The sequence below is a fragment of the Anser anser genome (genome assembly GCF_964211835.1).
Source record: "Anser anser genome assembly, chromosome: 11".
Classification (NCBI taxonomy): domain Eukaryota; kingdom Metazoa; phylum Chordata; class Aves; order Anseriformes; family Anatidae; genus Anser; species Anser anser.
In genome coordinates, this window is record NC_139732.1 from 5684568 (window position 1) to 5701587 (window position 17020).

At 36.0% G+C, this 17020-nt stretch overlaps 1 protein-coding gene across 19 annotated transcripts in view; it reads left to right on the forward strand.

Annotated features, from left to right (window-relative positions):
- The window catches only part of LOC310905657 (uncharacterized protein), a 251501-nt gene that overhangs the window by 153741 nt on the left and 80740 nt on the right, over window positions 1-17020 (forward strand). For 17 of the 19 annotated variants that reach the window (XR_014589193.1, XR_014589194.1, XR_014589195.1 and 14 more), the window contains one exon: window positions 10445-10510. The exons of the other annotated variants lie outside the window; for them this stretch is intronic. Coding sequence is in view for 6 of the 17 variants with exons in the window: in XM_083852263.1 (XP_083708389.1) it covers window positions 10445-10510 (66 nt within the window). In the remaining 11 variants the exon portion in view is untranslated. The remainder of the gene's footprint in view (window positions 1-10444; window positions 10511-17020) is intronic. 19 annotated transcript variants of the gene reach the window in all.

A 17020-nucleotide genomic window follows, 5' to 3' on the forward strand; every position in this document is an offset into this window, starting at 1 on the left:
CTTGGAAAGTAGAAGCCATCAAGTTTAATTAAATTTTGTTTTGTTTCAATTGAACTGACTTCAAGTTGGAAAGTATCTTCACAATTTAACTAAAAAATGAGTCTTTAAACAATAGAAATATATAGCACCACTGCTGCAGGGATATTTTGTGAAGCTCTGAATAAGACTATTCAAGATTTTACTCCCTGTGCTGTACCTTATAGTGTTTGATATCTGTGGTTTACATCTTATTGCATTAACTCTGTGTTATATTCTATCTTTGTGTTCCCCTATGTGTCATATGATTGACTTCTGATTTTGTTCTACTTTTTTGTTCCTTTCAAAGTGTGTGTATATATATATATAACCATAACTAATTATGTTATATGCCAAAACATTTCAAACACTGCTTAAATATGGAGGAAATGTTTTCAAGTAACCCTGTAGTGTGATATTAAACAGATTTAACACAAACTTAATACCAACATAAAAACAACTTTCTCTAAATTTAAGAATTTAAGTCTTTTTAGAAAGTGCATTATTCTTATTTAGTTTTAAAACAGCCACCATCTTTTCTGTGTTTCCCAACTGTTCTTTTCTGTTTGCTTCCAAATCCTCCTTTAGAATCTTTTTTTTTTTCCATGAAACATTTTTTATGATTGCCTGATTGCCTCTCCTTTAATTCTTTCCCTTCTGAATCATTCTCTCCTGAATTGTATGTAGCTGGAAGGGTTGGTGAGCTTCTATGAGTGGATACCTTAGTGTTATTTTTTTGGAGCTCTGCACCATTGTGCACCTCCTATTTTGCACTCAGCTTTGGCTGTGTGTAAAAAGCACAATCCAGAAAGCACTTTAGCTGTGCAGTGTGCATGTAAGCACAGTGCATGAACAGTAAGTGACCGGACTGATGATCAGTAACATCCCATGTGTTGTGCAGAGGCATGTCCAACTCAGAACAATTTTGTGATTTTACCATGCTCTGGAGTATAAGTTTCTCTGTTTTTAAGAGTTCTTGGGTCTGAAGTAAATGGCCCAAGTCCATGGGGGGGGGGGGGGGGGGGGGGGGGGAAGGGGGGGGAGGGGGGAGGGGAAGAAACGAAGAAAGCAGTAGGGAGGAGAATGAAAAGCTGGATGAGTGGAAGTATAAGAAGCTTATAGGTCCTAATCTTGTAAATTCCTCAGATTTGGGAAAAAAAATACAACGTTGTAATATAGGCCTGGTTCCAGTAGCATCCTTTGAACTTATCAGCTTCCATTTCTTCATTTTCAGTGTCTGTGTTTACTATGTGCCATGGAAGGCTGTGCACTTATATACTGGTACTTATAAACTCCCAACGGCCTCTGGCTATCCAGCCAGCTGCTGGATATTCTAAATAACTTGATCAGTGCAATGAAGCAATGCAGAGGAGCTGGCATTGGCTGTTTTAGTGGTGCAGCCATGGCCAGATACATTCTCTGAGCCAAAAATGTTCTCTGCTGAAGTCCCTTGTGGCCAGTGTCATCTTCTAAAAGATTGCTTGGGAGAAGCATATTCTTACCAAGGTCCCTTTGGCAACATGAGTGATTTTTTCTGCTATATTCTGTGGCTTATCATTTGAATCATTCTTTAAGGATATGCTCTGGGCTGAAATCCTATTTGCACTATTAACTTTTATTCTGTAATAAGTCATTTAAGAACATCAGATTGTCTCTAAATAGGCTTTTTATTAATGTTTTGTTCAAAAATAATAAATTATGTTCAAGTTAAAACAGACTTTTGTAGCCTCTGCAATGTAACCTTGAAATTTAAAAACTCTTTTTAAGACCAAGCAAAGCCTTCCTGATAGATTGAGGAGTTTATTGTTTTATCAAAGAAGAAACTCAAAGGAACTGCTGATTTTTTTTCTTCAAGCACTCTACTTACGCTCCAGCTTTGAGTTGTATATAAATATATAATAAATATCTAGTGTCTATAGCTATATTTATATATTTTGGGAATATGAATAGCTCACAAAACCTAATTAGCTTTTTCATTAAATTCTGCCTGGTTAGTTTCAGTTATTTGATTTTGATTCCATTGTTTTCTCTGATTAATTTTGCAGTGTAAGTATTGAAGTCAAAATGTAGTTTGTATGAATTTTGTTTTGACTTGGGAGGTCGCTGATACTTCTTAGGCTCTTGGTCTGTGGGTGCATGGGCTGTCTGGTTTTGGTTCTTCTCTCTACTTTCCCACTTGTGAAATGAGAATAATTAATAGCCACAGAGCCAAGATCCATTTCCATTTTCATTTACAATAACGGAAAGCTTTGTATTGGAGCATTAGAGCACTCTTCCCTAGGAATGTTTTGAAGCTTAATTAGATGGCTTCTGCACCTTACTTTACTTCTCTCTTTTCCAGCTAACTTTGTATCATAAAAATTGTTCTAGACTTACTCCATTGTACATCGTTTGCTAATTCTCTACAAGAATTTCAAAGGCAAGGTGGAGGAGGAACACCTTTTTTTTTACTTACAAATTAAAGTTGTCATATGAGGTTTGTATCTGGGCTGAGAGATGGTAGGCATGGATAAATACAAAGGCTTACTTCATGTTTGAAATAATAGATCGAGACAAAAAATGTCCTTTACATTATGTTTTTAATTACTCATTAGAGTCCAGTTTGTGCCAAATTGCAGTATACGTGGGATTTTGTAGACAGGAAGAGAACCTTGTGAAGCAAACTGAGTAGTATTTATAGGCTTCATATACTTCACATAATATACCTTCAGAGGTTCTTAAATGGTTGGGCAACACACAGACAATTTTGTTTCCAGAGTCTCAGCCAAACAACTGTAACACCCAAACAGAAATTGTTCCTTGGGTGTTGATTTTAGAGAGGTTTAGCCAGGGAACCAGTCTCCTTGCAGCTAGCAACTTAACCATACAACTTACTTTCTCCAAAGACAGATCAGTGTTCATTGTCCACCAAAATAAATTAATATGCATCTGTTTTCTTGGGTGACTCTTTGTACCCCAGTAATGTGTCCTGCTCCCATACCTGACTGAAAGTCAGTTCAGTGGGAATTACACAAACATAACTGAGAGAAAAGCCATATTTTTGCGTGCCTGAATAATAGCTGAGAAGACTGTGGCTTTCTCATTCTGCTGCCCAGAGTAGCACACCCTTTGTTCTGTGTGAGACAGTGAGGGTGGAGAGGCTGTATACATGCTGTCATCAGTATTTCTGCTGCCTCTAGACCTATTTATGGCTTATGTTCTTGTGTTCTCATGTGTTTGTTCTTTTGTGTTATTAGAGAAAATGTGTAGGGCTTTCATACATACTGAATAAAGATTTCCAAGAATAAAGGAGAAACTGTAATCTGACTCCTTAAAATGCTCTTGAATTTCAGCTTTCATCTAGAAGATGCAACATTTTGGTCCAGACTGGAAGGATAAATGCAGGCCTGTTTTCTGTATGCAGGTCAGATGGCACCCAAGGTAGCAAAAAGCTGATGAGAACACCAAAAATCCTGTGAGAGTAGTTCAAATGAAATTGTGCTGGCATATGTGAACTTGAAAGTTAACCCAAGGACAGCATCAGTCCTTCAGCTCAATGTTAGTGTAATTCAGACAAAAATCAAAATACATCAAAATTAAGGTTGGACCAGATGATATTAGAGGTCTTTCCAACCTAAATGTTTCTATGATTCTATGAAAATTAATCACCTATGGAACTACGTGAGGAGGAGACATTTTTCTCAATTTACTTTTGTCTAGGTATTTGCAAAGCATTTCTAACCTTGCTACCAAACTCAGATTTGGCTTATTATAACACCTCTTTGAATAGTCATGGTGTCCCACTGAAATATATCTCCTAACTCAAAGCATAACGCTGTGTTTCTACTGTTGTAGCCTGTATATAGCTATGAAAACTGTCCGTAAGTACTTATCTGGCATTACTGAAGGATTTGACCTTCTGCGAAGTCTAAGTGACATTACTGAGTTCTCCTTTAATACTGTTTTTGTTATCCCTGCCCTTGTAAGTCCTCTCCTCCAAATGTTTTAGCTTATTAGTTTATATGCTATTTTCATTGCAATTATGGCTAGAGCAGGAATGTTTTGTTACCTTTTTAACACGTTGTCACCATGCATCATTTTTAAATCCTCATTGCTCCTTATTAGAGGTTATTTAAGCTCTCCGCTCTAACTGGATAATGAAGCATACTTAAGATACAAACTAGCAAAAGCTTTTTAAAAGATTTTGTTGCATTGGTGACAGTCTGGCACTTTGGGATTTTGTTTAGTTGTTTGTGTCATCACTTAGGTTAGTAAAATTTAATAGAAATGTACATAAATGTCAGACAACTGGTACAGCCTCTACAGGTATGACTGCATGCATGGGCCAAAATATGCAAGGTCTATGCATGCTCCACCCAGCCCCCGCAGTATGGTGCCACCTTCTTGTTTCTTGTTTACTTCCACTGATATAGATCAAATAGAATAGGGTACAGTGTGTGAGCTGAATAACTTTGATTGTGTCAGGAAAATCTCAGGATCCTTAAAAAAAACAACAACAAGACAGTGTGAGGCAGGTGAGAGTTATTGATGTGGCCCTGAGATATATTACTCTAAAGGAAATTGTGAAAACTCTAAAGATTTACCTCCTTTATTTCAATTACCATTTTGTCTCATTGCATGGTCTCAATGTGTATTACCCAAGCATGTCATATTGTAGTGTGTTTATTACTTCTTGCAACATCTTTGCAATGTAAAGAAGTGTTACCATTATCATCCTCAATAGTTGTAGAAATTTGAGGCATACAGCCAGCAGAGTACAGAGATACTCCAAATAGCAGAGCTTGTGCTAATATGAGAATTGGGATTGGCACATTTGCAGTGGCACAGTACTATGCCTGAGTTAATAAGCCATGTATCTCAAGAGTGTCCATACATGCAGGTGAAACACCACACAAGCCTGGTATTGCCTGAGGAGTGCTTAAGGGGCAGATCTTGTATCCTGCATAGTCCATGCTGCATATTGCACCAAGTAGCAGCACAACCTTAAAGCATCATTAGCATAAACTTCTCTGTTTTGTGGCGTCTGAGTCATGAGGCTGCATTTTGAAACTGAACCCATGTCTCCCGAGTCCTTCATTAATGTCACAGACCATTCTTCTTTTCACCTCTACAAGTAAGCTAATTTCAGTTTTGTTTTCATTTCTCAGGGTTTTATACACTTGTAAAGCACCTCTATATGAACTCTTTCCTTTCTCTAATTACACAGATTTCTTATCCTTTATATTTTGGGAATTTACTCTTCCCCTACAGAATTAGATGGTGAACATTGTGCTGCTTCCTAAACCAACTCTCGTTTTCAATTCACTGCTGAAGTGCATTGGCAGAACAGACACCTGCTGCTTGAAGGACCAACCTCTGATTAGTTGTTTCATGTTTGTATCTCCTGCTAGTAAAACAAAAATTGTCATTGCATTATTGAATGGAGGAGAATGCTGTGGCTGAAACAATGCTGTCTACTGTGGATTTGCTGTATGTAGACCCACATGATGCCAGAGTATAATCCCAGGTAGTGATTACCTTTTAGTCTTTAAAAGCTGAGGGGATCCACAAATCTGTGTTGTTCTCTGTATTCAGGAGCAGATCACAACTACAGAAGTGAATTGAATTGTTTGATGACTGGAATATATATGTTTTCTGGGGGGAAAACTGCAGAATGAATTGGGGACTAAGGCATTGCAATTCCAAAAGATTTTAGTAAAGAAAACAAAAGACACAAGCAAAACAGGGAAATTAGCTGGCAGTTCTCAGTTGCTGTGCTGTCAGTAGGTGGGAAACATCAATTGGAGCGGTCATGATTAATTGAAATAAGGTTGACTGACCGGAGAATATACCTGTCTATGCAAAATATTGATGAGTAAGCAAGTGTATACAGGTAATTATGTGGCTTCAAATAATGCATCAATTCTTTTAATCTGAGAGAGGATCGTGTGGATTAAAATCATACCCAAACATTATGGTAGATGGAGAGGCAAGAGTATATGATTTCAGAGCCCTCTAGAGGCATTTGTAATAGAAAAACATCCTCATGTACTATTCAATTGTGTTTAGTTAACATTGCTATAGTGGTAGTTTTAGGACAATTGGAATGTTTTTGAAATATTACCACATTTAAATTTTGAAGTAATTCCTAGAAAAGCTAATTATTATTGCTCTGAGTCAATTGTCTGATTTTCTTGAAAAATAGTGTTTATAGGCCAGAATATACTTTTTTATTTTTATTTATTTTATTTTTAATCATTGTCAGAGATATCAGTGGATTTACAGCTATATAACTACAAGCAAAATGTGGCTGTTCAGATTCTCAGACAGCAATAACAGTAGCGAATTATGAAGCATATGTATTTTGGATTATGGATAGTTGATTTTTCTTTGAAATTGGATTTATAGACTATCGTTTACTAGAATTGTTTCTTTTTTCGTTGTATCCTTTAGAGTGGGTGTTTACAGATGCACTATTACTAGAGCTACTTATAGTAAGATCCGTTCTGAGTTAAGTCAGGCAGCCCGTGCTAATTGCTGTACAGAGACACTCTACGATATAATATACAATGTCACTTAAGCCCTGTTCATAAAGACCTGAGTTTTCAAATGTTCAGTGCATTACAATGAGTTTTGGTTTGGGCTAAATTGAGCTATTGATTTTTTGGTAATTAGGTTTTAATGAATTGTGTTCACTCAATTGTAGGTTTGTCAAGGGAATTCAAAGAATGGATTGTGATCATTTTATTCACTTTATTTATTTATTTTTAATGAGTCTAACGTTAGAGAGCTCCTTTTCTAGACATCGGTAGTTTTGATTTTTGTTAGCTTCTTTCAAGTCCAGCGGATACTTTTTTCTATTACGGTATTAGTAAAATTTACATAAGACTGTAGGAATTTGGCTTGCCTAAAAACTGATGAAGTAATCCAGCTCTTAGAAATTTTGGTTTTCATACTGTTGCTTCCCTATACCATTTGTGTTTAACTGTTTGACTGGAATTGGTCAATATGTGTTTTTGTTGGACTTTGACTTCTTTTGCTTGCTTACATGTGTTTTAATCTTTATCCCTGGTCACTAAAAAGCTGCTTTTCCTTGTTGATGCTTAATCAAAGATCATGGCAGTAGACAATCCCCTGTTCTGATTTAGTAACATGCCATGTGTTCTTTTCCATTAGCTTTTCTTTTAGTTTATTATTATTATTTTATTATTATTATTATTATAGTCTATTAAACTATGTGCTTTAGAAAGAGAAACACATGCTGTACATCAACCTCCAAAATACTGATAAAATGTTGCTTATACAGGTTAGTTTATTCCTGAGGGGTCAGAGGCACTTTCAGTAGCCTTGTAATTATGACTACAATCACTCTTCTAATGGGAAATCAACATCTTTCCCTGAAATAGTTAAATAGCTTAAAAATCCCTGTTTAGTGATTTCTTTATTTAAATGTAAACTTTACCTTTCTCATCATCTTTGCTAGTATATTGGACATTCCACTTTGCTGGACAGCAATCATGAATAATTTTTGCTGAGCAGAGAGTCCTGGGTCAGCACAACTTTCTTCTGAGCTGAGCAGTGAGAATGTGGCCCTTGGTGGGTAACCCTCCAAGCAGGACACAGTCTGCTCCTGACCAGTCAGGTGCCTCTTGCAGGGGAGATGCCAGACTCTTCACGGCACTTGAGTGGGCTTTATCTTTCTTATGGTGATCACAGCTAATCCCAACAGCAGATTAACTTGTTCTTCCAACTACAGCAGGCTTCTCCCTCCCTGAGTTACCATCTTTAATGAGTATCTGTATGCTTAGATGCAGGGCTGTTTGCCATCTCAAAGCAGTCGTGGGCCTCTGTTGAGTGCCTTTCCAGACCAGTAAGTGTCAGTAAGTAGCGTGTCAGAAAGGTATGAACCAAAGCTAACGTATCCCAGAGAGATGTGACATATTATCTTGTTTAAACTTCATAGCCTTTGCAGTAGAATTTTTAGATGCATACAGCTGGTTTGGGATGCAGAGAAATAGATATACAACTGCTTGCACATGGTACTTTCATGTTGTTTTCTTTGATGCTGACCTACCATATGCCCTTGAGTAAATAAGACATTGAATCTTTCTATGCTTTTGTTCTTCCTACACATATTTTTTCTACCTTTTATATTCAATCCGTAATATTTCAGCTTTTTATACTGAAAAACAAAAACAAACCTTTTCTGATATATTTTACTGTTTTTGTCATTAACCATTGCAAAGAAAGGTTCTAGCCTGTGCTTTCTTCTGTATAATTTGCCTTTGCTTAGGTAAGAATCAGGCGATTCAGACATGAAAACAGGGACAATAATTCAGGCTTGCCATATTTTACCATTTAATTTCACTAAGCATGGTGATCTGTGTCTTTCAAAATACATATTAAACATAACATAGTTCCATGTCCCACATTGTACAATTGAAAAAAGGACACTGATCTATTACAACTGTGCCTGAATACTTCTAAATTTGTGCACAGCCATTTCCATGTAGAAATATGCACTTTGCACATGTGGCTGTGCAGTTTAATGCCATTAATTTAAGTTTATGATATGAACGCACCTGCATGTAAAACACTATTTTAAAATCTGGTCATGCAGATCTTTCTTTTTTAATGAGGTTTTTGTTTTTTTCTTTTGGACAAAAATCTGCTTATATTTGCATACTTTATGTGTATTTTTAGAAGAGGTCATTGTAAATTGAACTTAAAATGGTAAAACACAGCCTGGGTATACCCAAGTGTGTCACTCATGTAAATATAAATAAGGATATGTAACCCAAAGTGGAGATCTCAGACCTGGCTAAAATGTGAAAAATCTTTTTTCATTGGCTAAGGAATACAAGAAAGTTAGGACCATGAGAATGTGTTCTTCAAGCTTCCTTGTGTTTTCCTCTGAAAAACTCACTCTTTTCTTTCAATTATGTTTGATTTTTTTATTACTATCAGTACATGTAATAGTGATATTCATTTTCTCTCTCTCTAGCTATGATGTTGTTTACTGATAGTATTGCTTGTGATTACAGTGTTAGTGTCAGTTGTGCAAAACATTGCCAGGCTTTTTATTTGTTAGGATATTACTAGCTGTTTAGAGGTAATGCTGTTTTTCAGGTTTTTAAGAACATTTTAATACAACATTAGTAATGGTACATATTAGCATCTGGAGGAAGACAGAGAGAGAAGAGTAGATTTTTGGTGGCAAAAGCAAGTATTTCCAGATCAAGAGCTTTCTTCTTGTTTCCTCTTAGAAACTTATCTTGCTTTTGCCATAAGTTACGTTCATGGATTCCTTTCCCTGTGACAGCCTCCTTCTGTTTAAATCCATCCAGTTGAGCAGGACAAAACCAATTAGCTGAAGTCGGGTGAATAGGATACTTAGCGAAATAAATAAATGTTATGCATAAGCTATTCATCCTGCTCAGTTGTCCTGAATTAATTAACAAACAGGCTGAGCTTGAGTTTGGATACACATACATTTTAACTCTTCCTCCCGAAAACTATGTAACTCTGGTGTGTTCCAATGCAGTGAAAAATGTCAAAATGAAATTGAAGAGAGGATGGTAGTGGTAGGAAAACAATGCAAAAACAAGGTATAAGAAGATCATTTCCCAGCAAATAGAAGTAGAATTCATAGAAAAAAAATAGTTATAAAAAAGCAAGATTTGCTGGCATTGTTTTCTTGTGCGTTCCTGTGTCAAAGTTTTTTTCAGCAAATTTCCAAGTGTTTTATCCATTTTAAAGTACCTTAGATGACATGGTTTCAAGGAACTCCCTTAGAATATTATTCCATGGGCAGGTACATCAAATTATTAGCATTACCTTACCAAGTTCAGCCTTTGCTCAGTTTCATCCCATTATTCCTGCCCCATGGGCCACATTAAATATTTTTTCCTATTTTTGGCATTTATGTCCTTCAGACACTTGAAGATGCTTATCATTGATCCCTTAGCTTAGACACAGAAAAAAAAATGCTTAAAAATCCCTATTTTGAAGTACAAGGTGCAGGGGTACAGCATTTTTTTAGTGGATGAATATATCTTAATAAAACATTTTATAATGTATCTGCAAAACATAAGAGGAATTAAATATGCATTATTTTTTCTTTAATTCTTGAGCTAAAGTGGATTTTTTAATTGATTTGATCCTTTCAGTTGACCTGTGTTACAACAGTTGGATCAGACTGGGGACTTTGAATCATCCAAAATGTAAAATTTGTCCTGCTCTGAAGGTTAAACACCCTCTTAACTGCTTACTTATTTCTGCTTGATCCAGTGTCGACTGGGGGACCAGATCCACCTCATCTCCTAGTAGCATACTGAGATGGTTTTCTCTGAGATGTGCTGCAGTTGTTTACAGCACATATACAACCCTTTGTTGAGGGTATAATTGTTTCCTACCATCACTGATTCTTTTTTCTTGTTCACCTTTCTAGTTATCAATATTGTTGTCTGTCTTGGAACTGCAGATTTTCCACAAAAGAAAATTCGGTTGTGTCAAGGTAAGTGAACAAAACTATATTAGATTGCAAACATTCTTGTGTTAAAAAGGTTGCTTTTATCTTTGACGCTTTGTGGTACTGTTGTCTGCATGTGTATGTATGCTCCATGGTGAACACCTACAACTGAGGAATTATTCAAACAGTGAACAAGACAGCAAAAAAATGCTGCTTGCCTATGAACCAAGAAAATGGATCAGAGCTACCAGCAAATATTTCTCCAAGATCACACAACTAAACATTCAGATAAATGGAATTTGTATACCTTTCTGAAACACTGTTAGATAATGTTTTAACTAGCACAAAAGCCTGATCATCATGTATAAGCTCTGCTGAAGATGTATTTTGCTTTTTCCCATAGCTTCTTAAATTTTAATTCTAAATACTCCTATTTTACTCCTGAAATGTCCTGTTGCATTTTTTGTTATGAAATGGAATATCATCATACTGTCAAAGTACAGACTAGTAATAAATAAGACTAACAAAGTTATTTTAATAAAGCTGAACAAGTAACATCCTGTCTGCCAATCAGCTGATTAGTTTTTGATTCTGAACATGTATTTGATCATGATTAGTGATACTTTCTGTTGCATGTGTTCTCTATCCATGTAGTTATTAATACTGAACATGATACCCACCATTAAAAATTGTAACTGTATTCATTAGCTATCATGAGTTCAGCTCTGGTTCAGGCCAGTACTGACTTATAAACATACTTCATTGCCCTAACTAGCTAAAATTGATTTATGCCAATGGCAGGTAACAAAAGGTTTCAGCGCCTCAGAAAGCCCTTTCTACATCTTAGTTCCTACAAGCTGTGTTTCTAGCAGATGGCTACCTTTCAGCTCCCTAAACCTCACATGGGGACTGGAGGAAACTGAGGAAAGTTGCAGTGCTGTTACTGTAGTACAGCTAATGACAATCCTATGGCAAAAAAATCAGAAGAGGCTGAAGCATTCTTATAGGGTTATCTCCTGAAGTATACACATGTACAGAAAGAAAATACAGAAAAATACTGCAGTGGGCTATTAAAGGGGAAGTTCAGATAATAAGGCCCATCAGATAGTTACCAAATACTGCTGGTAGGCATATCAGAGTTCTGCACCTGAGAAGAACAGGAATCTGCTCTCAGGAGGATATTTTAATTAGAGCCGGCCCTGGAAGAGGCAGGGTATTGACAGAAGCAAGTGGTCATGGTGAAATGTTGGTGAATAATAAAGCAGGGAGAGAAGGGAAGAAATGAAAGACCAAGAGGATGCAAAATAAAACAGGTCTATACATTTTAACAGATGCAAATAGTGAACTTGAAGATACTTCTGTAAATGTCTGTTACCTTAAACTAGCTACTGGTAGTGCTTAGGTTTTTTTATTTAGTTCTGTTTCAAGTTTCATTGAAGATTTCTGTTCCTATCAGAGATAAAATAATTGTTTGGTCAGTGTTTTGGTGTGAGTTCTTCACTCCTGAAATGAATCAGGGATAGTAAAATTTTAACCTATAGCAGTAAACAGAAGCTTTGCCATTATTTCAGTGGGACCCATTTCATCTCTTTTATTTTATTACTGTATGTTACTTCTATATTATTACTTTGATTATATAATCATAACTGTTGCAATCACAAGAAAGAGTTAAGGAAACCACTGAAGCTTTACCTTTTTAGAGAAAAGAACACAATGGCACAGAATATTTAGAAAAAAAAGTAATCTGAAGGAGTCACATAGATATTACTGGAATTATATCTGGAAACATAAAATGATCTAGTAATTACTGTCCTGGCATGGTTTATATTTAATAAATTAATTGTATTTGCATACATCAAGTGTATACACAGCGATCTCAGAGTCATCCCTGTCAAATTTCATGAATCTATGAGTCAGGTAAACATCTGCAGGCAGTACAAAAAGTGCGCTTAGTCAGACAATTTATCAGGACTGCATAAAAACTGCTTCTCACAACCCTTCCCAGTTAACTGAGCCAAGACATAAAATAGCATCTGCAAATGTTTGACTCTTGATCCCAAAGCAAGGAATCATTGCTAGGCTGTTCACAGAGTATAGCTTGAATGTGTTATGTCCAGTAAAGCAATATGGCACACAAATAGATACTGCAGTCTTAAATACGTGGGATTAAAGCTGACTGATTAAAGTTTATATTAATGTTACCGTTGTCAAATCCAGTTTTCTCTTCATCAACGTGTAGCTGATGCAAAAAAATATTGTCATCCTGGCAGTAAAAATAAGTCTCTGTCCAAGGTGGTCTGCAAAATACATATCCTTTCAATTCTGACTGGTCTTTGTCTTGACAAAATTACTGGTGATTTTTAAATGATTTTCACAGCCACTAACCGGAATTGAAGTACCATGAAGACAACAAAGTTTCTAAAAATAAACACAATTTCAGTTGGTCTTCACCTGAGTCTAACCACAGTCCACATTTATTTATTTATTTATTTATTTATTTACTTATTTTATTACTCAAAAGCAGCTGGGGATTCAATCACTGTTTGCTGTTTGCCAGGTATGTTTTTGGACAGTGCAATAAAGTAGTTAAAAAACCCTCCCTGTAGGTACAAAAAGCCATACGGGAGACAAAACACGAGTTACAGTGTCTTTTTCTTTAAGATACACTTTAAAAATGGTCTTAGACATCAGCCTGAAATACTGGGTACTCTAATGCTAAAAATGGAACATTTACCAGAAAACAATTGTACATTTCTACCAGAAGCGTATTCTAAGAAGCTGCATATTTAACTAAGTAAGAATGATTTGTACAGGCAAAGAATTTGAACATTATGTTCACTAAAAGTAGCTCATACTTTTGTACATCCTTAGACAAACTAATGTGAATCGCTTCTATAGGCTTACTGGGTTTTCTTCAGTAGACACATGGATAGTGATCTCAGGGCAGTATAACACAAGGAAAGCATCAATTTCAGGGGTACCCCAGCTAGTCCCAGCTGGCAGTCTCATTATCATTTGAATTAATGTTGCTATTTAATAAACTCTGTGTGAAGAGAATGTGGCCATATACATGTCTGATTGGCAGAGCATCTATAAGAATTTCACGTAAACAATGGTTTCAAAATTACTCATAAAATGTGTGACAATCAGTAAACCTTTAATGATTGTCAGTAAATTAAACAGAAGGGTTCAAAGACTTATTTTTGTAAATAGAGAATATAGATGATGTAGAACTATTTTTGCAAATCATATTCCATTTATGTGTGTATGACTGCTGTATAACCATCTATTTAGTTAGTTTTCTGATGGGGTGGGTATCTGAACTATGAAATGATGTATCTGTTTTCCCTCTTTCACTGATCAGCTAATGCGGTCAACTTCCTTCCTCCCATCTCCTCCTCTGTATCTTTTTGGCTGTAAGCACGTTTTATAGCCTGCACTTCTAGCACTTCCTTTCTAGTCTATAAAAGGCCAAAAGGAAGATTCAAACAAGTCTGAAGATAAGTAGTCAGGTCATCTAATTTATCTCCTCTATGCTGACTTTTGTTCATCAGTTGAGTTGCTGCTTTATAGATGAGGCGGTCTAATTAGGTCCAGAGAACATCATCCAGGAGTCACTGCCTACTGTAAGATACTATTCTTCAATTTTAATGAAGTATTATGGGAGTCTTAGTTTTAAAAACTTCATTCATTACTGTTAGGATAATAATAATAACAATAATAAAAGTAATTTATCTGGATCAGCATTTCAGGAAGAAACATATCTGACGTGCAGTGCATAAACAATGAGTAGCTAGAATATTTTGGAATGAGCGGTATTTATTATCCTTACATTCTTGAAAGCGAGGAAAATGATACTGAACATGACAGACCAACAGCAGTTGTGAAAGGAATGAAAATGTTCCAAAGGAGTTTTACTTGTCATATCTACTACAATGTTTTTAAAAAAAAAACTATTCTGGATTTCCAAAACAGCATAGCAGCATTTACAGCAAAATAAAATCCACTTTTTAGGGTACAAAAAATCTCAAGAAAAACAACTAAAAAATCCAAGAGTGGTTTAAAGCTAACCATTTCTATCCATTAAATACATTTTCATAAAACTGGAGACACTTCTATTTTGTTCCAGCTAGAAGGGGCGCTGCATTATCTACTGGAACTATCATTTATATTTTCTTTCCATAAAATCAGTTAAATGTTATTAATTGATCTTAGTTCTGAAGGTAACTTCTTTTCTGCTGCTTCCAGTAATACTTGCAAAATTAGAAAGCACTGTCAATGTTAATGAAGGGGAATAATATCAGGACCTCTTAATTATATATGCTGAAATTCATCCCCATGTCTTCAGAGGAACTCAGTGAATGGGGAATTTACTTTATGTGTCACAAATCTGCACCTTCCTGCTTTTGATATTACTTACAATTTGCACTTGGAAAAGCTCTGTTTTAAATCTCCAAAATTCATTTAACAGGAAAGAATGCAAAGTCAAAGCTTCACTAAAATTAGTGTACATGATCTTGGGCTTCACCTGAAGCTCATGAAATCCTTACATTTGGGATGCATCGGTTTAGCACATCTCAAAGGAAGAGGTTTAATATATGTCAGATAAATTATCCTCTAGAGATGTCTGTTTCTTGCCATTCATTGACTGTAGTGAGATCCTAGGCAGTACCTCGGATACAGATGCCTGTGTAGATTCAGACACTCAGCAGACAAATGGAAAATCCCCCTCCCCCTCTTTCCTGCCACCTGCCCTATGTCTTTCCCTTGACTTCAAGGACTTAGCTCTAATCTTTCATCCTCAATTAATGCACGAATGAAAGGATGATTTTCATTTGCTTTCCACTTCTATTTTAAGAAAGGAAACAAGGGTTTTGAGGGAAATCTGGGGATGGTTTATGTTAGTGCTCAATTACACGTTATTTAGACAAGGGTAAATATTAGGATTTGAGAATCCAGCACAAGAGTAATAGATTTTTCTTTCTTTAAGGAAAATAGCCTATTTGCTTTACTGCCAATCATTGACTGTTTCAATATGTTCAAGCCTAGAAGGCTGAAAACAACGACACAGATGTGATTCACATAGGGCTCACCAGCATGGTGCTTCAATGTTCTGGCTTGTTGGAAAGCTTCCAGGGGATTTAGGAAAAGAACATACTGCAGAAATGCAAACCATTATTTAGCCAATTAGTTAGGAAAATGTGTTGTTTCAGCATGATCAGATTTAGCTTTGTTAATTTTTATTTGTTCTCATGAAAATTTCCCCACACAGAACAAAATATTTAGTCACAGAGCTGTTATCTATAGTTAAAATGGTTATTTATCAATCAGAAGAAGTTTTAGAGTATCCTGTGTATAGAAGGCTTACATATCTCCTAGGTGACTGTAGGAATAAAGTAGGAGCATACTGCATAACAGGAAGGCAAACCCATTATTCTTTAAGCAATGTAGCATTTGAGCCTAGATCACGTTTTGTACATGACGTTTGAGTATTTTGAACGTGTAAAACCTAATTAAAAGACCTTTAGAATTAGATTCTTCTTTCCTAGAACAAGTATCATCAATATATTGTGTCTGGAGAGAGGTGAAAGAGACTATAGAAAAATACTGCTTGGTGATGCTGTTCTCCTTCCATGATACCCTTATGGACTGGTACAACTGATAAATGTGGGGCTATTTTTAAGCATGTAATTAAATCATCTTGTTTTACATAAAATGAAGACACATTATTTTCTTGTTACTGAGATGAATGTAGTGTAGATGCAAAAATTTGCAAATGAGAATCAAGAGTGGTTTTACAGGAAGGACTTTCCAGGCTTTCCACATAGTAATGAAATATGATATAAAGCAGCACAGTGTCAATAAATCTACAGGATAAAGGTCAGGTTTACATCGATGGACAGAGCTGGCAAATACATTTGTTCCTGCAATGTCTGTGTTTTAAATGCCACCCTCTGATGAACCCAGTGCAGAAATACACTTTAGGGTTTGATGAGATGTCAGTTTTGTTCAGTGCTGATCAAATAAGATGAATGAAAGTGAAACAAGAACAAAAATATTACTTCTGTCATTTATTTTTTATGCATTACAGGAAGTGGGTCAGTTGGGGAGATTTCTCTTAAACAAATAGCAATCACTGCACAATATCACCCATTGATCTATTTCACAGCAGGCAATAGCCTTTTTGTCAGAAAGGACACACAGTTCAAATACCAGAGAATGCATAGAAATGCCCAATGACAGGTTTAAAAAGTATCTTCCCCTCCTTTTATTGACAAGCCATCCCTTTCCACAAATCAATCTAGGCTGCAGAGGCAGGTCATTCCAAAAAAACTTCCAGATCTCCAGGGGAGGCAGATATTCAATAAAAAATGTGGAACATTAATTTTGCCTAATGTAAAAGAAATGTCGTATTTAGCAAAAATAATTTGTTCTTTATGGTAGGAACATGAAGATACCCAGTGATCTGGCGATTGCATAAGCCTAACCGTAGCAATTTGAAGGCCCTCTGCTTAGGCTGAGTGACATATCCTGTCATTAATTTATCTTCTTCAC